This window comes from Zootoca vivipara, chromosome 2 (genome assembly GCF_963506605.1).
Source record: "Zootoca vivipara chromosome 2, rZooViv1.1, whole genome shotgun sequence".
Classification (NCBI taxonomy): domain Eukaryota; kingdom Metazoa; phylum Chordata; class Lepidosauria; order Squamata; family Lacertidae; genus Zootoca; species Zootoca vivipara.
The window spans coordinates 30876426-30903310 of NC_083277.1; the positions used below are offsets into that span (position 1 = coordinate 30876426).

General features: G+C 43.9%; 1 protein-coding gene across 1 annotated transcript in view; it reads right to left on the minus strand.

Annotated features, from left to right (window-relative positions):
- Window positions 1-1448: 1448 nt before the first annotated feature.
- The window catches only part of CNTN3 (contactin 3), a 187487-nt gene continuing 162050 nt past the window's right edge, over window positions 1449-26885 (minus strand). Inside the window, exons 13-21 of the mRNA XM_035106611.2 lie at window positions 26091-26249; window positions 25834-25983; window positions 23961-24031; window positions 21675-21909; window positions 21363-21478; window positions 19289-19475; window positions 14501-14613; window positions 5735-5903; window positions 1449-3394 (exon numbers count right to left, since the gene is read on the minus strand). Of these exons, the coding sequence (XP_034962502.2) occupies window positions 3297-3394; window positions 5735-5903; window positions 14501-14613; window positions 19289-19475; window positions 21363-21478; window positions 21675-21909; window positions 23961-24031; window positions 25834-25983; window positions 26091-26249 (1298 nt within the window). The 3' untranslated portion in view covers window positions 1449-3296. The remainder of the gene's footprint in view (window positions 3395-5734; window positions 5904-14500; window positions 14614-19288; window positions 19476-21362; window positions 21479-21674; window positions 21910-23960; window positions 24032-25833; window positions 25984-26090; window positions 26250-26885) is intronic.

The following is a 26885-nucleotide window of genomic DNA, read 5'->3' on the forward strand; positions in this document are numbered from 1 at the left end:
AGGCATTAAAATATTGATCGTTTTAAAATAGCACCAGCCATCAAACACAAGCAAGATTTTTTTTTAAAAAAAAGATCCAATAATCTGCATTAAAATGGCACAAAGATGACACCAGAATCAGTGCCAGGCAAGCTAACCTGGGAAGTGTTCCCCAGTCACGGTGTACAATAGGAAAGGGCCCTTTCCACAAGTATCACCCACCTTATTTCAGACAGTGGGAGGTGTTTGAGGAAAGTTCATGCAGGAGGAAATGGCCGAATCCCAAGCTATTTAGGACCTTATGGGCAAAACCCAGCACCTTGGAATGCACAGAATCCAGTTGTTTCAACATTGACAAGACATGTTCCATTTGGTTCTCAACGAAGAAGAATGGATAAGCAAGGTGATGGACTATGCAGAATTGGCAAAGTTAACAGCCAAAATAAGAGGACCTAATGACGATTGTTTTTATGGAAGAATAGAAGCCTTTTTTGGATTGCTTAAATAAATACTATAGTATGATTAACTCGCAAGCAGGATTTGAACTATGAGCAACAGAAAGAATTAGAGATTACAGTGGTACCTCAGGTTAAGAACTTAATTTGTTCTGGAGGTCTGTTCTTAACCTGACACTGTTCTTAACCTGAGGTACCACTTTAGCTAATCGCCACCGCACGATTTCTGTTCTCATCCTGAAGTAAAGTTCTAAACCCGAGGTACTATTTCTGGGTTAGCAGAGTCTGTAACTCATTTATGGACAGAAAAGGAGAGAAGTATCATTTGCCAGTCTATTCTTACGAGCATAAGGAATAGACCCGTACATGCCTGCAATGTTAATACGAAATGTCTATGATTTTATAGCAACATGATGTAACACAGGCATTTTTCAATGTTATAAATATTTTATTAGAATAAAAAAAATACATACAGATAACCATAGGATATACACACACAGCTAGAAGGGGAAATTGATAAAACTTTTCAATATGAAACAAAATACTCTGCACACATCTCATAGAGACAATAGAGTGAGGATTTAAATTCAAGAGGATGGTCATGAAAATGGCAATACAGGAACATGATGTATAACTTTCTTATAGCAAGAATGACAGATTCATCTCTCATTGCATGAGTATGATTTACACAAAAAAGGAGTTTGTTCCCACCTATTGGAAAGTGTTTGGAAGCATCAGTAGTTTGCCATGTTGAAGAGCAAGTAACTATTTATGTTCTTTTACTATGTACATTATATACAGATTTTCCCAAGACACTTGGAAAAGGAGCATGTTTTAAAGTTTGGCCTGTATGATAATATATTATCTGAATGCATAATAAAATTTAGAGTGATATCTGAATTGTTCTATGGCTGACACCTGTCAGGAGTAAGTGTGAAAAAGAAATTTTGAGATGTAAATTGTGTAAACATTGAAACTGTAGTCATTCAAATGTACCAAGAATAGATTTCCCCCCTCTATATATTATCCCATTGCTATGAAAATGTTGATTTAAAACAGTCCAGTTAATGATACTGACAAAAGTCTCTGCTGATAAATAAGAAAATGGCAGTGAAGTTGTCATCATCCAGGATCATTCTAAAAAGTGGAAAAATTGCAGCAGGACCAATATTCAAAGAGCATCCAATGAACGGGACACAAAATGTAGCAGTGGTATATAGAAGGGCAACAGATTTAGGGCTGCATATTCAGACACACCACAAATAATTTAGGGCGATAATATTCCCTGGCTATAAGGCTCTGGTGCATTGCACCAAAAAGTGTGATGTTCTACTCTGGGCACTTCATCTGTGTTTGTTTTTGTTTGTTTTTTTAAAAATACAATGATAAATATGATGTGTAGAGAAGAATGTCAAAATATAAGGAACTAGAGGAGTTATAGGTTACAAATAAAGAACAAGGAAGCCTATGTTAAAGGAAGCTAAGTAAGAATGTTTTATAGTGTATTGAACATATTAGGAAAAGTCTAAGTTCATGTGACAGAAGGCTTTTCTGTTAGGCTCAAGATGCTGTAATTGTTGTATGGCTGAACAATATTAGAGCTACCAACTTTTAGTTGAATAGAAAATGGAAGTAGGTCCGTTCAAAGGGCTAGTGGTCATATTTTATTTGCCGTGTCTTTCTGTGGTGAACGTTCCTCTCTTGGCAGTAATACTTGCTGGGCGGAAAGACTGGAGTCCAAGTAATACCTGGTTTTCCAGAACATTCTAGCACCCCCTACACTAGGAGGTTTGATCGTTATGCTAAGCTAAAACTGTTGATTCATAATTTCATAGAGGAGCACTCTGCTGCAGTAATACACACTGGTGTAAAACGCCAAGGACCATTTAGTGCTCCAGTGTGAAAATAAGCCCTGGGCCTCTTGATACTTAAACTGTGATTCCAGTTGCTGGAGGGGAGGGTGGGGAGGGTGCTCTTGTGCTAGGGTCTTGATTTTGGGCTTCTCATGGGAATCTGGTTGGCCTCTGTGAGAACAGGATGCTCAGCTAGATGGTCCCATCAGCCCAATCTAGGAGGCACTTCTTATGTTCTTATGTGATGCTGTACAGACATACAAATCCTTCAAGAACACAATTATAAGAGCTTCCATCAGTGCAGCATCTAGAAGAAAGTTTCCTCTTTTTTACGATTGAAAAAAGCTTGAAAACATAAAGAATGTGACTGTTTAAATCTATTTTTTTTAAAAAAAACAAAATAAGAACAAGCAGTTGAACATTCATGTAGATGGGACAAAAAAATGGGGGCAAGGGGGACTTTAAATAGTAAACTAAATATTTGTGGTGTTTAATTAGTAAGGAAAAAAGGACACAAAACAAAATGCCAGAATGATAGTTATCCAGTTACCATTCATCGTGAGGCTTTTAGAAAATAACTCAAAGTTTCCCATCAGATACTGCTGAAATACGGATTTGTTTTTATCTTCCATCTGTGTGTATGTGTATGAATTTGTTGCAATTTACATTAAAATAATTCCGAGTTGCTTGGAAAATGGAACTCTCACATCTTTTTTCCTTTTTTTGCAATGTGCATCCACTTATTTTTGTTATTTCTGAAGCATGTAATGTGTAAAGTCCTTTGGTTCATTACATTTTAAGGCATTTTATATTCCTTTAGAAGGAACTGTTTAATATGTAGATGGTTTGCTCTTTATTTTATTTTTTGAATGAAATTCATAGAAAGTGTTTAAAATCAATGGTAGCAGATCCATGCATAACCACCATTTGTAGGTGCTGCTATTGTTGTTTTAAAAAGCACTTTTAAAGTAAATTATTCACCTGGCCTTCATCTATCTGTGAAAATACATCAACACAATACCACTTTAAAGATAAAGTATAGTGTTATTGACATATAGCTGGATAGACCATTTAAGACTGCTGCCCCAGAACCTCTTGCATCCATACCTAAAACAGATGGGAAAAGATATGATTAGTTGGAAAGCAAAATGTGCATGTTCTCAATCCTGGAAAAAATAAATACAACCCTTTCTTTCAGCTCTCACTAGTGCTTACTGCTTTACATCATAGAAATCTCCCCAACTGCTCATCTCCAAAAGTGCCTTTCCACATGCCATAGCTTTATGCATTTACAGTGCAATGCACTGCATGTCTACTTGGTAGTAAAACTAACGGAATTCAATGAGCCTTTCTTTCATATAGCTGTGTATAGGGCAAGGACCTATTTGCATTTTCCCTTCCTGACATTTTCTCATATTGGTATGGGACTATGCCCAGTGACACGACATGTTTATTCCACACCACCATGAAATCTGCTTGCTGAAGGCTGGTTTAGAACTATCCTATATAATAAAGTCCCTGTGTCTCTGCGTCCAGTCCCTGTGTCCTTGTGTCCACGCTACTGCGCATGTGCCTCACGGACACAGGGATTGGACGCAGAGACTCAGGCGCTCGCTGGCGGGTGGGGCGAGAGCGGGAGCTGCGACGGAGTGACGCGGGGGTGGCGAGGCGGGAGAGCGAGGGGCGGCGCGCTTACCTGAGGCGCGCTGCGGGAGGCGGTGGCAGAAGCCTCTTCCTTCTCCTCAGGTGAGGAGGAGAAGGGAGGTGGAGGAGGCCGTCGCCACTCGGGACAGCGGGAGGAGGCGGAGGAGGGGCCGGTGGGCCTCAGGCGCTCGACGGAGGTGACGCCTGCGCAGTCCCAGGGCTTCCCCTCCGTTCCCACCTGGCTAGCGCCCGTTAACTGAACGGGCTGAATGACACTAGTTTAAAATAAAATAGTAATAGATATTTATGTCTTGTAAAATAGCACCAAAGCCTCTGGAAAATGCAATCAACTGCATGTTTGTAACTGAAACAATTTTTTTTTAAAAAAAAATCCTTCCAGTAGCAGTGAGAGAGCACCCACATAGGCAGAATCCTGAACATGTTTCTAGGCTGGTTTGGGAGCAGCTGAGGTATGAAGGAACATATAAAAAGGGAGGTCTTCTGAGATTGTAGAACCATTTGTTCTATTGGGACCACTGACTGGTAAGCTTCATTTGCAACAGACTAGTTCCCATAGACCGTTGTAAGGACAATGTTCCATTAGTTCCCAGGAGCTATTAAGAAATAGCTTTACATTTCCCCTGAATGATGTTATGCTGTCCAGCTATTGTATAGAGGCATTACCCTTGATCTTAGACAAACAATTGATAAGTCATATATTGTATATACTTTAAAAACAATTGAAACAAATAAATATTTGGAATATTTATTCAGCTATCTCCAATTCTGAAAAACAGACTGAAAAATTAAAAACTGATTCTCCTACACATACCGCTGTCTAATTTACATGGTAATTTACTAGCTCAATTGAATGCAATTTGTCATGCACAGGAACATGAAGAATTTTAATTGGATTCTTTTTCATAAGATTACTGTAGTGCATAAATCCCCTACCCCACCCTTTTATTAATCAATATAAACTCAATTTCAAAAGCAGCACTGCCCAACAACTTTTTGCAGAGTTCAAGTTAAATGGAATGCAACTGAGATTTACCTGTATTTCTCTGCTGGGGTACAGCAGATTATAAACCACCTGAACCAATATCATCTATCAATATCATCTATAATTTTTTCCGTGCTGTTCACATGGTCCAATCCAGTGCCTTCAATTTGTTGATAGGATAGGCCCGTGTTCTTCCTATTTTTCCACTAGGCTCAATTTAAATCTAATGAGCAGTGGGCCTCCGTAGGTCTATGTCATCTGCTCCCCTCCAAGATACTGACTTCACCAAATTATGTACCTCTTCACCTATAATTCTGAGTTTAACATGTGCGATATTTGTTGCATATTTTGTTGTGTCTTCAGCTTGTAAACTGCCTTGTATATACAGAAAGGCAGGATACAAATTGAAAGTGAAATGAAATTGAAATCTAAGCCTATATTTACGAGATTCCATTGTATAATTGTATAATAACACCCTAGAATACAATTCTCAGAGTGGTTTAACAATCAATCCTTCTGTGCGAGGGGAATAGGAGTCTCCTAACAGCTCTCATCAGCCTTAACAAACTGCAGCTCCCATACTTATTTGGGGAAAGTAATGACAGTTTAAAGTGCCATCATAGTGCTTCAAAAGTATGATGTGAATGTGACCTTGCTTTGAAGCAATTTCCTGGCAAAGGGTTAAGTCAAGTTTCTTCCGCTAAATGAAATTAATCTCACGCCAACTCTCAGTCTTTAAAGATAAACCATAACGTCCTACTTATGATGAAACTCCATTCATCAGCATCTAGTAAACATACTTGCTAGTTTAGGAATTTTAATCTGTTCGCTGCTAATGCCGTCTCCACCATCAGTCACTGCTTTCACTTCTATAATGTAGTCATCATTTAAAGGGAGCAGAAGTTCTGCAGATGTTCTGTTTGTCATAAGGACACTGAGCTCGCTTTGACTGCTAGTCCGATACAAAACCTGAAATATAGACAAGAAAGCTGATAATTTTAGGGATGTTATTTCATCTAACATGATACATTTAATGTCATTTTAAGGTGGAAGGGAGGGGGGAACACAAGAAGAAGAGGGAGGCATAGCACACTACAGAATTCTACCTAATCTCTACCAAGGCACTGAAAGTATACAGCATCAGTCAAGTGCCTTTATCACAGCTTTGATCTAGAATGCAAGAATATACAACAACGAATACATAATATATTCTATTGAGTTTCTCAGCAATGGGGTTGCCTATAAATTATTACTCTATTTGGAGCTTGCCATTACCTTGATCAATGACTCAAAGCAATAAATAGGGTCAGGATACTGAGGTGTCAAGCACACAAGAAAGTGAAGAATTATGGGCTATGTGGAGAGAAAGTTTGTATGTAGTAAGTCATTATTCTACCTTGGAATTAATATTTCTTGCTGGGTTTTTTAAAAAAAATTAAATTCATGCAGTCTATTACAACATCTGCGTTCCACTGCAATAAACCTCACAGCAAGATGCAATTAACAAAGAGGTGATTTTGGCAATTGGGATTTCTAAGGCCAGTCATGAGACACGGAGATACAGAAGTTCAGATTTTGGTGTGAAAATTCTTCCCCCCACTCCCCACCTTTTTTGAAAAATAAAGAAATTGTGCTGACAAAGCAAAAGCTGAAAACTAACCTAAACCACATGTCACCTCTAATGAATTTGGAATACTCCAAAACAATAAATTAGTGTTATTAATAGTTAGAGAAAGACACCTGTGTGCACACTGGTTCTTTCCAGATTGCTTACTCTGTGGGTAATTCTCCACTCTGATGCTAAATCAGAAACTGGGATTGGGGTAAGATAGGATAGAGAGAGAAAGGTATGAAATAGTGTGAAAATTTTGTGTAATGGTTACTCTTCTGGGCTTTGCATGTTTCCAATATGTTGTAGAATTAATTACCATGAATGGAGCAAACGCATATGGCTGCCAGGCATCAAGCATGATAAACTGTATAACTTAAGGGCTAGTGCTGAAAATCTTAGGCATATAGTCCATAATGACCTGTGTGATTAATGTAACACACAATGATATCATTTCTGAATCTTTTTTATAAAAAATATTTTAGGCAAATCTTTTTTTGCTTTCAATCAGAAGTGCAAATGCCTGGGATTTTCTGCACAAAATTGTACGGCTCTTTAAACAAAGGAAAACATTTTTAAGTGGTTGTTTTCCCTGTCCTAGGCCTAATTCAATTGCTAATTAGAGCATTCGAAAGGGAGCCTGCTGTGAAGATACCGATGAATGTGTGCAGGAGCATTTGATACTGCCAAAGAATTGATGCAGTACTGTACAGGGGTCAGAAAACTTTTTCAGCAGGGGGCTGGTCCACTGTTACTCAGACCTTGTGGGGGGCCGGGCTATATTTTTGAAAATAAATAAATATATGAATGAATTCCTATACCCCGCTGTCACAGTGGCCGGAGTGGACTACTTCAGAGTAACGACGCTACGCAGCTCTGCATTTTATTCTTTTATTGGTGCTGCGTATTTACAGTGCTCAAGTCATTGCTATTTACACGGAGCGATGTTGTCAGTCGGTTTCAGAACCTCCTAATGGCTTTTGGCGCGTCTTTCTCCAACACAAAAGCTTTGGCAGACCCATCCTCTTGCCCCTCCTCTTCCTGCGTAATTCTGGAGTTGGAGGGATGGGTCTTCCCCCCTTGCTTGCCCCTTCCTGTCCCACCTGGGACCCTGGCTCCTCTACCTTGCCTGAGCCTCGGACACGACTTCCTGCTTCCCCACTGGAATCGGAACTCTCCCTGCTTTCCCCTTTGCTCGGGGACGGGCTTGAACTCAGGAGGGGAGGGACTTCGCGATATCCCCTGTCCCTCACATCCACCCCCCTCCCAAGCTCTCCTTCACCCCTCCCCAGGCCCCCCCCATGTGTCGGTGACGACTGGAAGCCTAAGAACTCAGTGCTCTCCGAGCCCGTTGGTGTGAATACCTCCCCCCAGTCCTGCGAGCCCCCCCCTTCCGCCTGGGCGGACGGGAATCCCAAAAAGTCCGTGGCGTCAGAGCTGGTGGGGGTAAAAACGTTCTGCCAATCTGCTCCTTCCTCTGACTGGGTGGATCTCGGTGACACCCATACCTCATCCTCTGGTTCCTCAAACTCCGCTTCCCAGCGCCATGGTGAGCTGCTCTCCCGTGCCTCCTCCTCCTCCCCCTCCCTTTCCATGTGCCAGGGCTTGGGTCTGTGGGGAAAGAGGGCGTGAAATTCTTCCACCAAGAATTCCTCCTGTATCTGAGTGGCTGGGACCCATTCATTCTGGGACGGTGGAGCATCCTCCCATGCCATGAGGTACTCCAGTCCCCCCACCCCCCACCTTGCATCCAGGATGGCCGTGGCCTCATTGAGTTGCTCCCTGCCTTCCCTCTCCCCCCCTCCCTCGGGGGTTTGTTCGCCGTCTCGGAGCCTGCTGCTTTCCCTGTACGGCGACAGCAGCGATCTATGAAACACTGGATGCACCCTCATGTCCTCTGGCAGTGCTAGCCTGTATGCCACCGGGTTTACCTGTTGCGTGACCGTGAAGGGGCCCAGCCTTTTGGGTGCCAGCTTTTTGCACCTCCCTCTGGTGGGAAGGCCCTCCGAGGACAACCACACCTTGTCCCCCACCCTGATGACCTCCCCTTGTCGCCTGTGGCGATCTGCCCCCTTTTTGTACGCTTCCTTGGCCCTCTCCAAGTGTTCTCTGAGCTGCTGGTGCACCGTCTCCAGTTCCTCTGCCCAATCCTCAGCCTGTGGGCCCTCCTCCTCCTCCTCCTCCCTCTCCCTCTCTGGGAAAGATCTGAGGTCGCGCCCGTAATTGGCCTTAAAGGGCGACACCCCTGTGGAGACGTGCACTGCATTGTTGTAGGCAAATTCTGCTAGTGGCAAGCGATCCACCCAGTCCGTTTGCCGCTGGCTGACGTAGCATCTCAGGTACTGCTGCAGAATGGCGTTGACCCTCTCCGCTTGTCCGTTGGTCTGCGGGTGTCTAGCCGTCGACAAGCTGACCTCCACCTGCAGGAGGTTCATGAGCCGCCGCCAGAACCTGGAAACAAATTGGCGGCCACGATCCGAAATAACCCTTAAAGGTAATCCATGCAGTCTGAAAATGTGATCAACAAACAGTTTGGCTGTCTCTTCTGCCGAGACTGCCCTGGCACACGGTATAAAGTGACACATTTTGGACATAAGGTCCACCACCACCAACACTGCAGTCTTACCCCTGGACGAAGGCAGATCTGTGACGAAGTCCATGGACACCACTTCCCACGGCCTGTGTGGTGTGGCTAAGGGCTCCAGCAACCCTGGTGGCGCTGCTCTGACCACCTTCGCCCGCTGGCAGGTGGTACAGCCCCTTACATAGTCTCGAACATCTTCCCGCACCCCTGGCCACCAGAAGTGTCTCATGACTAGGTGAGCGGTTTTGTCCCTTCCAAAATGCCCCGCTGTAGGGTTGTCGTGCATCTGCTTGAGGACCGTACGTCGAAGCTGGGTGGTGGGTAGGTACAGCGCACCCTTGTAGAAAAGCAGCCCTCTGCGTTCTGCAAAGTCTTTTGCCTGCTCCCTCCCCCCTCTCAGTTCTCTGAAGATGCGGTTGGCAAATTCATCCGCTGCCGTCAGTGCTGTGAGTTCTGCCTCGCTCACCACAGCTGCTCCGCAGGACCATGCCGACGGGGGGAAAATGTGCCTTGGGGCTGGTGGCGCCTCCTCCTCCATGTACTCTGGCTTGCGGGAGAGGGCATCCGCCCTGACATTCTGCTCCCCCGGGATGTAGTGGATGGAGAAGTTGAAGTTCGAGAAGAACTCTGCCCACCGTATCTGCCGCTGGTTGAGCACCCTGGCAGTTCTCCAGAACTCCAGGTTCTTGTGGTCTGTGCACACCTGGATGGGGTGCTTCGCGCCCACCAGGAAGTGTCGCCAGTGCTGGAACGCAGCGTAGATCGCAAGAAGTTCCCTATCAAACACTGTGTAGTTGCGTTCAGGCTGTGTCAGCTTCCTGGAGAAGAAGGCACAGGGTCTCCACTCCCTGTTGGCGTCCAGTTGCAACAAAATTGCGCCCACAGCTTTTTCAGAAGCATCTGTCTCAATGCGTAGGGGCGCGTCCTGCACCACATGGAACAGGTTTTGGTCTGAGGCGAACACTCTCTTGAGGCTTTCGAACGCTGCTTGCGCCTCTGGTGTCCACTTGAACTTCTGCTTGCCTCTCAGGCAGTCCGTGATGGGAGCCGTAACGCGAGAGAAGTTCTTGATGAACTTCCTGTAGAAGTTAGCGAAGCCTAGTAGGCGTTGGGCATCTTTGCGCGTCCTGGGGCTGTGCCAGTCCAGGATGGCCTGCACCTTGTCCTTGTCCATCGCCAGCCCCTTGTCTGACAGCTTGTAGCCCAGGAAGTCCACCTCTTTGGTGTGAAACTTGCACTTCTCCAGCTTCACATACAGGTGGTTCTCCTTCAGGCGTTGCAACACCTCTCTGACATCTTTCACATGCTGCACTGGGTCATTCGAGTAGATAAGGATGTCATCTAGGAAGACCAAGCATTTCCTGAAGAGGAGGGACCCCAGGACGTGGTGCATGAAGGCCTGGAAGCATGCTGAGCCCCCTTGCAAACCGAAGGGCATCACCAGATATTCAAAAGAGCCCAGAGGCGTGAACATCGTGGTTTTCCATTCATCTCCTTCCCGGATCCTGATCAAGTTGTACGCCCCCCTTAGGTCCAGCTTGGTGAAAATCTTGCCCCTGCGTGCCGCTGTCAGGAGATCATCCACTCTGGGCATGGGGAAAGCCACGGGCTCTGTCACCGAATTCAGCCGTCTAAAGTCCACCACAAGACGGCGCTGTTGCGTGTCTTTCTTGTCCACCCAGAAGACCGGGCTGCCCCCTGCTGCCTTGCTTTCCCTTATGAACCCCCGCTTGAGGTTCTTGTCGATGAAAGCGCGCAGATCCTCCAGCTCCTGGTCTGACATGGCGTACAGCTTGGCTGGGGGTATCGTCGCCCCTGGCACCAGGTTGATCTGGCAGTCAAAAGGCCTGTGCGGGGGTAGGTGGTCGGACTCCGCTTCGCTGAAGACCTCCTGCAGGTCCCAGTACTGCTTGGGTATTGCCTCACCCCCTTTGATATGCATGGTGGCCACCGTGGCTATCGGAGGCCCCTCCCCTGGTTGGTGCTGCATGCAATGTTCCAGACAAAAGTCTGACCCAAACGTGATGCACCTCTGGTGCCAACTGATGGAGGGGTCGTGGCGCGCCAGCCAGCTCATGCCCAAGACGATGGGGGGGTCTGAGATGGTGGTGACGTTGAACGCCAGTGTCTCTGAGTGCCTTCCCACCGTCATTCTCATGGGGGGGGTTTGATGTGTGATGGCCCCTCCCAGCAGCTCCCTGCCGTCAATGGTTGCTACGTGCAGAGGAAAATCCAACTGCAAAAGCTGGATTTGGTGCTCTTCTGCAAAGCTTCTCGAGAAGAAGTTGGCGGACGCCCCACTGTCAATTAAGGCGAGGACCGTCAGGGGATAGCCATTTGGGAGCGTTAGCGTCACTTCTAGAACCACTCCTGCTCTGGGAGGGGTGGGCTGGCTCTGCACCTCTCTGTGCGGGTGGGCGGGCTGGGGCTGTTGTCTGCTGACTGTGCCTGGCTGCTGCCCCTTGTCTCCTGCAGCCAGGCTTTCCCGTTTCCCTGCTGTGGTGCTGCGTCAGTGGGGGAGGGCACCACCGTTCCCGCCTTTCCTTGCCACTCCCTGCGATGTGGGCAGTCTCTGACGAGATGCTGGGGTGAGTTGCAGAGAAAGCAATTCCCGCCCCTTCCCTCCTTGCGTCTTGGCGCCGCTGGGGTTTGAAAAGCCCGCGCGCGCGCGCTATCAATCTGCATGGGCTCCTGGTCCTGGCTGGCTCCAGGCGTGGCCTGAAAGGGTTGTTGAGGGAGTGGCTTCTCCTGCGACCGTGGGAACCAAGCCCGCTTTGCGCGCGTCGCTTGCTTGTCGTTCCACCGGGATTCCTGCCTCACCCCCACCGCCAGAGCTGCTTTGCTCAACTGATCCATAGTACTGGGCTTTGGACCTCTCGAGAGTTCATCCTTCACCTCCTCGCTCAAACCCAAGTAAAACGCAGCTTGCATGGGAGGCGAATCCAAAACCCACCCCAGTCTGTGCACCAGCATGGTGAATTTCGCCCAATATGCGCGAACTGTCATATTTCCTTGGCGTAAATTATGCAGTTCCTCCTTAGTCTGGTCCAAATGACTATCGGACGAATACATCGTCCTCAAACCTTCTAGAAATTGTTGGACATTTTTCATGCAAGGATTCTTGGTTGCGATTAATGGTCTTAGCCACTCCCTGGCTGCTCCGGTGAGATGTTCCACAATAAACGCTACTCTGTGCTCATCATCGGGGAACTCATTCTGGTGCAGCTCAAGAGCATACACGATCTCAGTCTCAAAGCCCTGAAACTCCTTCGGGTCTCCATTGAACTTGCTTACAAGGGTCCCTGCTCTCCTTCCTGGCAGCACTTGGACTTGGGGAGCCCCTCCCGCCTTGTTTTTCTCTGCATCCAGCTTGTTTTGGAGGTCTACCGCCACCGCCCTTAAATGCTGCTCTTTTTCCTGGAGCTCTCTCACCTGTTCCGCAAGTTGTAGCCGGTCGTCCTGGACCTTCTTAGTCTCCTCTTTAGCTGCCTTCAATTCTCCCTGCGCCTGCAGCGACAGCTGTTGCAGTTCTAGCTGGGCTTGCTCAGCGATCTGCCGCCACTTCTCCGCCTCGGACACGCTCATCCCGGCAACTCCGAAGTAGCCCAAAAATGATTAGGAGGTTGCTGTCACAGTGGCCGGAGTGGACTACTTCAGAGTAACGACGCTACGCAGCTCTGCATTTTATTCTTTTATTGGTGCTGCGTATTTACAGTGCTCAAGTCATTGCTATTTACACGGAGCGATGTTGTCAGTCGGTTTCAGAACCTCCTAATGGCTTTTGGCGCGTCTTTCTCCAACACAAAAGCTTTGGCAGACCCATCCTCTTGCCCCTCCTCTTCCTGCGTAATTCTGGAGTTGGAGGGATGGGTCTTCCCCCCTTGCTTGCCCCTTCCTGTCCCACCTGGGACCCTGGCTCCTCTACCTTGCCTGAGCCTCGGACACGACTTCCTGCTTCCCCACTGGAATCGGAACTCTCCCTGCTTTCCCCTTTGCTCGGGGACGGGCTTGAACTCAGGAGGGGAGGGACTTCGCGATATCCCCTGTCCCTCACACCCACAAATAACCCAGAGACGCATTTTAAATAAAAGGACACATTCTACTCATGTAAAAACACCAGGCAGGCCCCACAAATAACCCAGAGATGCATTTTAAATAATAGGACACATTCTACTCATGTAAAAACACCAGGCAGGCCCCACAAATAACCCAGAGATGCTTTCTAAATAAAAGGACACATTCTACTACAGTCATACCTCGGTTTAAGTACGCCTCGGTTTGAGTATTTTCAGTTTAAGTATTCCGCGGACCCGCCTGGAAAGAATTAATCCACTTTCCATTACTTTCAAAGGGAAAGTTCGCTTCAGGTTAAGTACGCTTCAGGTTAAGTACGGACTTCCGGAACCAATTACAGTCATACCTCGGGTTAAGTATGCTTCAGGTTGAGTACGCTTCAGTTTATGTAGTCCACGGACCGTCTGGAACGGATTAATCCACTTTCCATTACTTTCAATGGGAAAGTTCGCTTCAGGTTAAGTACGCTTCAGGTTAAGTACAGACTTCCGGAACCAATTGTGTTTGTAAACCGAGGTACCACTGTAATGTAAAAACATGCTGATTCCCGGACTGTCCATGGGCTGGATTTAGAAGGCGATTGGGTCGGATCCGGTCCCCGGACCTTAGTTTGCCTACCCATGATGTAGTATACCAGGCAGAGTGCTGGATGTTAGACTGGTGAAATGGATTTAAAAAAAAATTCCCTGCATAGAAATGACGATTACTCTGAGGCCACAAGCAAGTCATTACTCTATGTGGTTTCATACATCGTACTGGGTGTGTGCACTGTACTGAGAAAGGAAAAGCTCATAGGTTGTACTTGGCTCAAAGAGGGGTCAAACATGAAGATTTAAAAGGAGGTATGGGAATCCGAAGGGAAATAAGACACCCATACAAACTGGTTGTGTATTTTAGCAAGGACGATCAAAATTACATGTATGGTCTGAAGGCACGTAAGACCAGCACCTTGCTGAAGCTAAGGAGGTATGAGTCTGGTCAGTGCCTGGATGGGTGACCAACTGCATGCCACCTTGGGCTCTAAGAAGGAAGGAAGATGGAATATAAATGTAAGAAAATAAATAAATGAAACAGCCAAATCCTATACAATTTTCCTCAGAATTGAGTTTGTGGAGATATTAAGTCTTGGTTACTGACACATTTTTGTTTAGCCCTACATTTTATATTATAGGAGGGTTTTTGTTTTTTTAATAAAAAAGATAATCAGTGGAAAAGGAGTATTTCCCAGCGTTGATGCAAACAGCCTGTTTCTAAGCAAGCATTCTGAATGGTATCACTGCACTCTTGTTGGTTACTTACCTTATAACCAATGACTTCTGACTCGTTTTCCATTGCATGCACCTGCTCCCAATTCAGCACGATCCTGGAGTCGGTAACGTTCCACACAACGTTTCCTGGAGGCTGGCTGGGTGCTTGAAATACATAATGAAAACATGATTTTAATTTACTTGGCATTAGAGATTAATTACGTGGGAGCAAATAACAGTCCAGGTAAATTGACTGTCATGACATGTTAGATGTAGGAGCACTTTCACAAAGCACCATCTCATTTGTACTCTAGATTCATTTCTTAAAATATGGAGAGGCATGTAAATATTATTATCTTTTAAAATGACTTTGGACTTTCCATTAAATATCCTCAGAGAAGTATCAGCATAAAACTCTGCAACTTTTTGTTGTTGTTGTTACATGTACTTCATTAGTGGGGGATCTGGTTATTAATTTATTTATTCAACTTATACACCGCCCTATACCCGGAGGTCTCATTCTCATTGTACTCCTTTCTGTTCTTTCTTAAGTGATTAGTAAAGGGACCCTACAAATTGCAACATATAAAAGAGACCATTTTAAAGACTCAATCATACCACGACAGAACATTGTTTAGGTGGAATTTGCAATGGGGGTGCTTTTCAAAGTGGAACTAAAATTAAATTAAATGAAAAGTAAATTAAAGTCAAAGAAAAACAAACTGTTATTTATCAAGCTGTCACTTTGGGTAGTAATGAGATGGTGAACTTGAATGTGTTTCTAACTGTTTAAAGTTAGTGTGCGCACTCACGCAAATAAAGCGCAAATTGTCCCATTAGCCCAATTTTGAAATTTAAACCAACATTTTAACCTCTGTTTAGAGATGTACTGAACATTTCAGTTTCCAGGAAATTTAGACATTGCTGTTTCATGTCATTGTTCTCTGTTGGCTGCTGCTTTGGCAGGATTTTTATTAGCCTTCCTTTATTTAGACTTTATTAGGCTTCTTTCATCTCCTTGCAATACTCAGTTATGTGATTGCTGGTCACGTAGCAAACATTTCCAACAGAATGTTGCGCAGCCAATCAGGTTGGTCTATGAGCTTATGTAAACTGAGGGCAAACAAAGTCAATTGAGAGAGGTTAACAACTCATCAATAGGTGAATGCACACCACGTAACAAAAAAATATTTAAGGGTGGGGCTGCTTTTTAGATACTGCCTAAACTGTTCAGAAAAACAAACACACACACACACGGCTAGGTCCTATCCCGGTTTTCAGCCACAGAGCTTCTGTAACAAATCACTATCTCCTAAAACTGCAGGATAATTATATTAGTATCCGCTAAAGTGATAAATGGGTAAGCATGGCTGTTGCGGCATTGATTTCAAAACATGCTAATGACCTATCCTGTGGTTTGTTATACTTAATGTGTATTGGTTGCTCAAGCTGCAAAGTGCAGGGCACAGCCATAGCAGAAAACAGAAGCGGCTCACTGCACTAACTTCCTGCTAGGTGGGGAACTGTTGCTTACTGGGAGGGAGATGGGTTGTGCTGATGACACAACCTTGATGGCAGAAAGTGAGGAGGAATTAAAGAACCTTTTAATGAGGGTGAAAGAGGAGAGCGCAAAATATGGTCTGAAGCTCAACATCAAAAAAACCAAGATCATGGCCACTGGTCCCATCACCTCCTGGCAAATAGAAGGGGAAGAAATGGAGGCAGTGAGAGATTTTACTTTCTTGGGCTCCTTGATCACTGCAGATGGTGACAGCAGTCACGAAATTAAAAGACACCTGCTTCTTGGGAGAAAAGCAATGACAAACCTAGACAGCATCTTAAAAAGCAGAGACATCACCTTGCCGACAAAGGTCCGTATAGTTAAAGCTATGGTTTTCCCAGTAGTGATGTATGGAAGTGAGAGCTGGACCATAAAGAAGGCTGATCGCCGAAGAATTGATGCTTTTGAATTATGGTGCTGGAGGAGACTCTTGAGAGTCCCATGGACTGCTAGAAGATCAAACCTATCCATTCTTAAGGAAATCAACCCTGAGTGCTCACTGGAAGGACAGATCGTGAAACTGAGGCTCCAATACTTTGGCCACCTCATGAGAAGAGAAGACTCCCTGGAAAAGACCCTGATGTTGGGAAAGATGGAGGGCACAAGGAGAAGGGGACGACAGAGGATGAGATGGTTGGACAGTGTTCTCGAAGCTACGAACATGAGTCTGATCAAACTGCGGGAGGCAGTGGAAGACAGGCGTGCCTGGTGTGCTCTGGTCCATGGGGTCACAAAAAGTCGGACACGACTAAACGACTAAACAACAACAAGATGCATATGGCAGGCCACATTCTGGACCTTGTTTCTTGGCTGAGCAGGAAGAGAGTGATATGAAAGTGGGGGCTATGGACATCAGTCCCTTGTCGTGGTCGTTATTAATTAATAATAATAGCCCTGCATGCAAGTGTTTTTCAACCTTAGCATTCAAATATTATTATTTTTTAAGGAAGGGGAAGCAAGCATGAAAGGGGAACTTCCATTTTCCACAGTGCCTACTGCAGGGATGAGCAGGGGTGGGGAGAGATAACAATCAACTCTGTAGCATGTGCCCTTGACTTGCTCCAACCTTTATGAGATAAATAGGCAGTTTTCAATCTTACATTAGGATTATAATTAAAAAGACAAAGGTCATTGAAAATGATTTTACTTTTTCAATTACTACGGAATTGTAACATCATAACCTGAATAGCTGTGTTCAGCTGCAGGGGTTATTACTAGTTTCTCCTTGCTTAATTTCTACGAGCCTCTTCACTGGTTCCCAAATCTATATTGAAATATACATTTCCATCTCTCCACATCACCTCAGAAAGTTGCAATTAAGAGAGAGCCTCAATTATTACGGACCCACTGTGCAATAATAGACCGTGATGATAATGCTGGAACTCATGCTGAATCTGAGAGCGACAGAAATTAAACTGGATTGGGTAGCTTCCCCCTGCCCCCAAGTGTTCTAATAAGGCTAAATTCCTGAAATGATGACACAAAGTGATATTTACCGGCATATCTGTGGGAACACCTAAGTAGTTCTGAAGAACTGATACTCTGTACTGGGCCCTACCTGATCTGCCAGCAGTAAAACCAAGTTTTAAAAGGCAAATCGGTGATTTCCCTCTCCCATGACCTCCCCACCCCAGTCCCCTGGATGCTCTGCATATCGACGACCTGCCAATCTTCAATCACCAGGCAGCAACTTTAAAATTTGTACATGATCGCAGCGTGTGTAATGAGTGTGTGTGTGTGTGTGTGTGTGTGTGTGTGTGTGTGTGTGTATAGGCGGCTAAAATTAGGCAATCAATTTACTAAGTCTGTACACCATTTTCTTTTATATTTTATCTTACTTTATTTTACTGAACACTGCTTTGGTACCTTTTGGCTGTGAGGCAGTTTATAAACCTTCAAATAAATAAAATTAAAATTAAAAATGAGCACTAGGGAGTAGAGTCCTCTGACCAACAGGGAGGGGAGGTATTTCAGATTTCTAAACTATAGATTTTGATGCTAATTCTAACCTCCATCTTAACACCTAGGGGACTAATCTAATCCATCTGAGTCATACTGTATACAAATTTATGTTGAAGTTGAGCAGCAGTGAGAGCAACACTGGATGCTCATTAGGTGGGAGTGCTTTTGGCATGGCGGGGTTGTTGTTGGGGGGGGGGGAGAGGCCTTCATTTTTAAAAAGCCTTGGGAAAGGAGCCAATTTGTTTTTTGTTATATTGGAGGACAAAGTGGTTTATTTCTGAGATACTCCGAGTACCATATGGGGGCTATTTGCCCATTTCTAGTCAAATCAAGAGACAACAGTTCAAGGAGAATCATGTAAGATATGTACCATAACATTGCCACTATATTGAAGGTTCCCCCAGAGTCCCAATTATGCTAACAATAGTAGTAATAGTAGTAGTAGTAGTAGTAACAGGGCCGTCTCGAGCAGGTTGGGCGCCCTGGTGCTGAGATCGCTCCGGCGCCCCGCCCTTGCAGCATGGCTTCGCCGCGCAGCGCCCCCCTGCCAGCCCGGCGCCCTGGCGCCCCGCGCCACCGGGACTGTACCTAGAGCCGGGACTGAGTACCGTAGTAATAACAACTTCCTTGCTCTTACCTGTCCAAAGCTGGCAGAATGGAGCAGGTGCAAATCCAAATATATTATGCATATTACCCACATCTGAATTGTATACATACCCACTAGTCTGCGAAACAGTATCCTTCACTGTTGGGTGTGTGTGTTTGTGTGTGTACACACACACACACACACACACACACACACACACACACACACACAGCTACACATATTCTTCAGCAGTGACAGGGTTCACAGCTTGAAAGACTTCCCTCTTCCTAAAGGAATCAGAACCAAACTCCAACGATACACGACTGATATGTAGCTCTAGAATCCCAAAGGTTTAAGTTATTGAGCAACAAATTGGTTACCGCCAGATTATTAGTATAACAGGAATGTTTTTTAAAAAAAGTATAACAGGAATGTTGTTTCAGGCACACAAAGAATGCTTTGGTTTAAGTATATTGAAGCCCAGTTGCTTGCCTATATCTGTAAACAGCCCAGGCACTGCTCCCATTATGAACCAGTTCTGTTATTGTCTTCCCAGAAGACACAAAAAATAGATAAAAGGTCTATTATTGAAACTTCTTTGGTTAGCAAGCATGCTTCCAAAGCACCACAGAGCTTACGGTAGCATTATTAAAAGTTTATTTTGTTTTCCTTGCAAGAAAAGGAACCCCATTGTGTCATTCCCCCCTCCTGCCCCTAGTGATGATACCTACGTGTTTTCTTTGTGGTAGCATTGACAGTGGCACTGAAAGGACCTGCTCCCGCACTGTTGTATGCTCGAACAGCTGTATAGTACACAAGGTTGCTCATCAAGCCTGTTATTCTTACTGATGTCTCATTTCCAATGGCTTTTATTCTGTTGGAAGACTGTTCTTTCCCACCATTATTCCAGTACCTCACCTAAAGGGTACAAAGAGTAGGCTACTTAGAAGATATTGTTGACCTTGCTAATAATAATAATAATAATAATAATAATAATAATAATAATAATAATAATATATTATTTATACCCCACCCATCTGGCTGAGTCTCCCCAGCCACTCTGGGCGGCTCCCAACTGAATATTTAAACAATACAGCATTAAATATTAAAAGCTTCCCTAAACAGGGCTGCCTTCAGATGTCTTTTAAAATTAGGGTAACTGCTTATTTCCTTGACATCTGATGGAAGGGCATTCCACAGGGCGGGTGCTGCTACCGAGAAGGCCCTCTGTCTGGTTCCCTGTAACCTCACTTCTCACAATGAGGGAACCGCCAGAAGGCCCTCGGCGCTGGATCTCAGTGTCCGGGCTGAACGGTGGGGGTGGGGACGCTCCTTCAGGTATACAGGACCAATGCCGTTTAGGGCTTTAAAGGTCAACACCAACACTTTGAATTGTGCTCAGAAACGTACTGGGAGCCAGTGTAGATCTCTCAGGGCCGGTGTTACGTGGTCCCGGTGGCTGCTCCCAGTCACCAGGCTAGCTGCCACATTCTGGATTAGTTGCAGTTTCCAGGTCACCTTCAAAGGTAGCCCCACGTAGAGCAAATTGCAATAATGCAAGTGGGAGATAACCAGAGCATGCACCACTCTGGTGAGACAGTCCGCTGGCAGGTAGGGTCTCAGCCTGCGTACCAGATGGAGCTGGTAGACAGCTGCCCTGGACACAGAATTATCCCGTGACTCCATGGACAGCTGTGAGTCCAAAATGACTCCAAGGCTGTGCACCTGGTCCTTCAGGGATAGAGTTACCCCATTCAGGACCAGGGAGTCCTCCACACCTGCCCGCCTCCTGTCTCCCACAAACAGTACTTCTGTCTTGTCAGGATTCAACCTCAATCCGTTAACCACTTACTCAGATATAGCAGTTTATCACCTATTGCTTAGCAGGTACAACTGTCTGAATGCAATTTGACTTTCAGACTACCATGGAAAATAGCACAGTATTGAAAGGGAATCCTACCCCCCCACCCAATGTTTTTGTTTAAAACCCAGAGAAACAGCTCTGTTTTTATTTTCGTAGAAGTTGCAGTTACTCAGCAGCTTTCTCCCATTACATGGGCACACAAGACTATTGCTATTAAGTGTTGCAAATGTCAGTATCAAATTTTGTGCCTGGCTTGTTTTGTACTCAGCTTAAATACCAGTTTACATAAAGTCATCATGCACATGCAATTTTACTACCTTTCCCAAAGCAGAAAGGAACACAACCATGGGTATTTAAATGCAACTGGGTTTTTATTAATGGAAACTTATCATTGCTGGAGAAACAGCAAGAGATGCTGTAGATACCCAAGCAGGCATATACAGATAGCAAAAGCAGAGCTGACTGCCAACTGATTTCCATTCTCAATGCCGTTTTAGTGAGCTTGCAGTAATTGATCTGGCATGAGGCCAGGAAATAAGGCAAAGCTCAAGTTTTGCACATACAAAAAGTGGGTATAGTTACATTTGGCTTTTATACTCTCCCTAATAACAGATTATGGTATTTGTGACTATGCCATGTGTTCGTCTAGGTTCAGGAGCAGAAAGCTCCCTTTCTAGTTTTGAACAGCAGGCCTGTTTAGCAACTTCCCTTCCAAAATTTGGGGGGGGGGAGAAAAAAGTACACCACCAGATGTTTGCATGACTCATTTTTCCATAAAGAAGCAAAGACAGAGCAGCTGATTTTAACAGCAAGCTTTGGCTTCCAACAGGCAACTGAATAATGATTTGAAAGTTTTAAAAAAAACACAAAAAACACCACACCTTATCACAGTCATGTTAGCTTCTAGGAAAAGGAACATTTTCACAGGGTTTTATTTTTACCTCATAGCCCAGCAATCTTCCACTACTCATTTTCCAAGGAATGGAAACCCAGGAGACTTCAATTACAGAAGATGAGAGGCTGTTTGCAGATACACCAGAAGGTGCTAGGGTGGGTTCTGCATTAGGAAACGAAAACAATAAGAAAACCCAGGGTGGAAGGGGAATCAGGAAAAACAAAGAAACTTAACGAACTCACTAGCCAACTAATTAACATGGCTTCACAGATACTAGCAAAGCAAATATTTATATTTCACTCATTGACATGGGAAATAACTTAACGACAGGTATATAAGAGATGATTCAAAAACCCACCTTCTTCAGCAGAATACACTGTGGTCACGGGGCTAAATGGTCCTTCTCCTTTATTATTATACACACCAACCTTGACTTCATATGGTGAAAAGGGCAAGATGCTTTCGTTTCTGAAGACGTATCTGGGTGTGTCAGGTGACGTGACAACTGTCTGTATCCAGGTTGTAACGCCAAGAGGTCGGAAAGCTACAACATAGCCAAATCCTTCACCATTTTGTAATTCTTCAGGAACGGGCTAAGCAAAAATTTTGTAAATGAATGAAATACTAAAATAACAACAACAAAAAACTCAACCTATGTAAACATAAAAAAATCTAGTAAAATAATTATTTGAGGTGAGGTCTCAAAAAGAATTTGTTTAATCAACTTTATGAGGAAGAGAAGCTTGACTCCTGAGGGTTTGATCCAATTTAAGAAACCTAAGGGCACAACCTAAGGGACCCAGGTGGCGCTGTGGTTAAACCACTGAGCCTAGGGCTTGCTGATCAGAAGGTCGGCGGTTCGAATCCCTGTGACGGGGTGAGCTCCCGTTGCTTGGTCCCAGCTCCTGCCAACCTAGCAGTTCGAAAGCACGTCAAAATGCAAGTAGATAAATAGGAACCGCTGCAGCGGGAAGGTAAACGGCGTCTCCATGTGCTGCTCTGGTTTGCCAGAAGCGGCTTTGTCATGCTGGCCACATGACCTGGAAGCTATACGCCGGCTCCCTCGGCCAATAATGCGAGATGAGCACGCAACCCCAGAGTCGGTCACGACTGGACCTAATGGTCAGGGGTCCCTTTCCTTTACCTTTACGGGCACATTAGGAATGCATGTGCTAGCACATGTATTTAGCAGTATATCCCAAGGAAGTCTACAGACCCGACTTACCATTAGTGGCACCTCATTCTTCCCCTGTACAATGTCACTGGAAATACTGCAATACGATCTCATAGTGCCATTTCCAGCGACATTCTGGGCTTTTACAAAGCATGCATATTGCTTGATTTAGCAAGTTGTTTTTTTTTAATCACTAAATGTTTCACAGAGAGGACATTCAGTTCAGCCCCAGTATTCTGTGGCATAAATTCCATACAGCATTAAGCCGAGTTATCATTGTCAGTCATTTATTAAGCACAGATGATTAATTAAGAGCTGCACAGAATATAAAACAGATCAGGCCCCATTCCCTATCCAAACCAGTAACACAAAATGCATAATAATAAACTACACAGAAAGTTAATATTATAATCTAATAAACACATGTGCAGTGCAAAAGAAAGATGACATAGGAAACCAACAAAGGGAGAGAAGCGATAACATCCGTTAGGTACAGTAAGGAAATGTCTTGTTTGAAAGGGTTTGAAAGATAGAGGGGAGTCAGCCTGATGGATGGCAAAAGAGAGATTATTACATTTACAAGGAAGAGAATAGGAAAAGGAACAAAGGTGGGAATTAGAAAAAAGAAACCATAAAGGGAAGAAAGGAGCACTAACTGAATGAAGATTGTAACCTGGGGAATAGGAGTGAATGAAACATAAAACAAAGCCACAACAGAAATACAATAAGCTTTATCCCTAAAGAGACTAAGGACTGGTGCATTCATTAGCCCTTAATGAACAAATTTCGAAGTGTGTTTACTCAGATGCAGGTCCCATTCAGTTCCTAACTAGTTTTAGGATTACTATCTTAGTAAGAGACACCATGTTTGGGTTTCCACTATGTGAAGGCTTGGAAGGCTGGGAGTTGGGTCTATTGTTAAGGCAAAACACACCCAGGATTTTACAGAGCGTTGATTTAAGAAGCCTCTTTCCAATGTCATCACTGCCATCAAAGGGATATACCACTAAGGGAAGCAATATTAGGCCTTCACACCCTTTCCATCTACAGGTTTCTCCTACTGGAGTATTTTTCAGATGGCCTCAGCCAGACTGGGATGCATCTGTGTGATTCTGTTTATGTGTCAAATAATCTTACAGGAAAACTCAGACCAAAACTCTGAAAACATATGCTGTTTGTTGGGGAAATAAAGTTGATGCGAAGAGGTACTTTCAGTATCCAAGTAGCTGTTTTAATTTTTGTGTTAACTCTGAAAACCTATGAAATATAATAACTTTCCAATAAGCTTAGCTAAATATTGCTCTGATAATATTCTAGAAAGAGACCAGGAAAAGCATACATATTAAGACAACAGAACAAGTCAGCTGTATCAGATAAATGAAAGTTTACGTCAATTATTGGGTAATTTTTCACTGAGTAGATAATGAAAAAGGCAACTTTTGGGAAATAAATTCCAAGCAGAACACTTACATCCCATGTGATGACCAGTTCAGACCTGCTGCCACCTCCTCCACTCACTTCAGATGGTGGTACCTCGGGAACTGTACAGGGAAAACACACATTAGCTGCACATGAATATAACAGAAGGCACATTAATTGAATGGTCCCAGAAATTCAGAGGTGAAACTGTATCAGTTCTATATCATGACACAGAATTTATTTAGATCCCTGCATAGTGAAGAAAGAGGGGTTCTTTTATCTCATGGCATGTATCTCGGCCCCAATGCTCCCTCTCCAGGGTATTTACTATAATGTTGAGGGGTCAAGCAGGTCAATTCCTCTCTTTCTCTGCCCTCCTAGGCTTGCACCCTGAGGAGGTCATTTTGGTGATGCTAATGCAGCGATTTTACTTCACCCCTGGTGGCACACTCCATTGTCACTAGAGACAGACAGATGCCAGCAACAAATGAATAGACTCACAGAGACCTCCTGGCTTCTGCTTTCTTTGAAAACTTCTTTTAAAAATTTTTTTTTTACAAACTTGTATGTTTCTGTCTTCATAGGGAGTCTCCAGCTTACCTAAAAGCCACTATCTTATTTTGGAGTCACCCGAGTGAGTGCTCAACAGTCAAAATTCATTATTAGTGGGAATAACCATTCTTAATATTCAGAAGTGAATTAAGTTTTTTTTAACCTTACTAAGTCTCCTGAAAGAAGGGAACCCTTCTTCAGACAAAGTCTGCAAAGTGCTGAGTATGTTCTACGAGTATTGCTTGACTGGCAGATTTTTCCCAGGTAGTGCTTGAATTCTTGTAGCTCAAAGACGGACAGAGCTGGTTTCTGTGTTACATTTATGCTCAGTCATTTTTTAAAAAAGCTGCACAAAAATTAAGAGATCCATTCTGAATTCTTATCATAGTAGAATTGAGACATCCTGCTTTTCAGTGCTCTGCTGATTAAACTGCACAATCACATTCTAAGGAGAGAAAATATATATGTTTGTATTAAAAAGAGGAAAGGAACCCCCGTGAAGTATGTGGAAGCATTACATAAAGGTTGCAGTCACCTTGTCAACGTAGGTGGCAGAGTCTCAGAAGAAGAAGAAACAATCATTAAGCAATTTCTATCTGAGTGCTCCTGTTCAATACTCAAACAAACCTACTTTATTCTCTACCATTTTTAAAAACCATATAAACAGGTTGTTTTGACTACTGCAGAGAATACTCTGATCTTCACTTGTAGTCACATTTTCCCCCCTACTTTCTAAACATCAATGGCAAAGCCACAATACTGTGGAATAATTTTTCTTATTCCTGTGTAGGCTTATTTCTCCCTTTTACCTAAAATATTCCAGGGCTGCACATCAAATACAACTATTTAGTGACCTTCTCCAGTAATCTCCAACCTGTGGTGACTGAAATTGGTTTTCCTTATCTTAGGATGTGAGGGTCCACAGTATATGTGCTTTGCTATGCCTCACCTAAGAATGTTCAGTGGTGCCAAGAGCAAAGCATTAGACATGCCAGCAAAAGCCATTCTGTCAAGCAGTGCTATGGCAACAACTTCTAGCAGAACAGATAGGTGACACTTTTCACTTTGGACGGAACAGAATTCAGGACTGCAGCAAGCTTCTCTAGTTCATCATTTAGTACAAGGGGAAGGTTTTCAGTATATACATTAATATGTAACTTCATGTAAAAGTTGCCTGAGCACACAAGCACTTATGTATTATAAATCTGGTTAGTCACTGAGTGCCAAGCACTCATCTCTTGAACTGCATAAAAATGAAAAAAAAATCAAATAATTTTACAAAAGTTTTTTTTAAAAAATGTAAAGGTTTGAAAACCTGCTGCTCTGAACTTGCATCAACTGAACCAAGCAAACAAACAAAAAACCCACTAACCTGCCTCTTCAGTTCTTACTTTTTCTGAGGGTAAACTAGGTTCTCCACCTCCAATTTTGTTACTGGCAACTATACGGAATTCATATTCAACCCAAGGGTTTAAGTCTACTGCAGTGGCTGTGAACGTCTTCCCATCAATGACATCAGGAACTGTTAACAGAGTATTTTGAAATAAATTGCAAATTCCCGGTTTCCTCCATAACAATAGAATATTAAAATGCAGTCTTCATAAACACTTCAAAAATATTTCCCTCTACCTGTTGTGACTCTTTGCCATCCCACTGAAAAGGGTGTCCTGGCCTGTATTGTATAACTAGCGATTGGGCTGTGATTATCTAAGCCCTCATGCCAAGTCAGCCGGGCTGTGGTAGCTGTTATTTCATCCACTTTTACACGTTCCGGTGGTCCAGGTGAGCCTAATGCAATAAGATATTAGATTTTTAAATTGGAAAGGTGTTATGAAGGCAGCACTTATTCAACAAATCTTTAAACACAGTGCCAGCTGATTTCTATTTTGCCAGCACTGTGGGGGGAAGAAAACAATTTAGATTGCAATAAAAGTGCCATTTTTTTACATTTACTAAACTCCTGCTTGGTTATTTTATAGTTGTAAAAGCAAGTTCTGAAACAGCAGTTTCACAAGCAGAGAGCAGATGATGTATTCTTCCGGGGACCTTTATTCAGCAACTTTTCACTACCTTTTCAAATCAGCGTCTTTTACTTTGGTCCTTGATGTCCTGCCTGAATCTGCTAATACATCTTTTTGGTTTGACAATTTGTTATCTAAAGCAGTTTTCGCCATGATGTTCGCTTGGTAGTCATTTCTCCCCTCCACAACACTGCATCAGCACCCTGGACAGCAATTTAACCCTGAAAGCTTTCTTAAGCATTCCTGGAAATAAGGATTTTCTTCAGTTTACAAAATATACCACTGTGTTCTTCTTCTTCTTCTTCTTAAATACATTTTAAAATAAAAAAGTAAGAGCTAATACAATGTTATTTTGAAGTAAAATAGTGTAGCCACGGACGAAGATTGTCACATTCACTTTTAC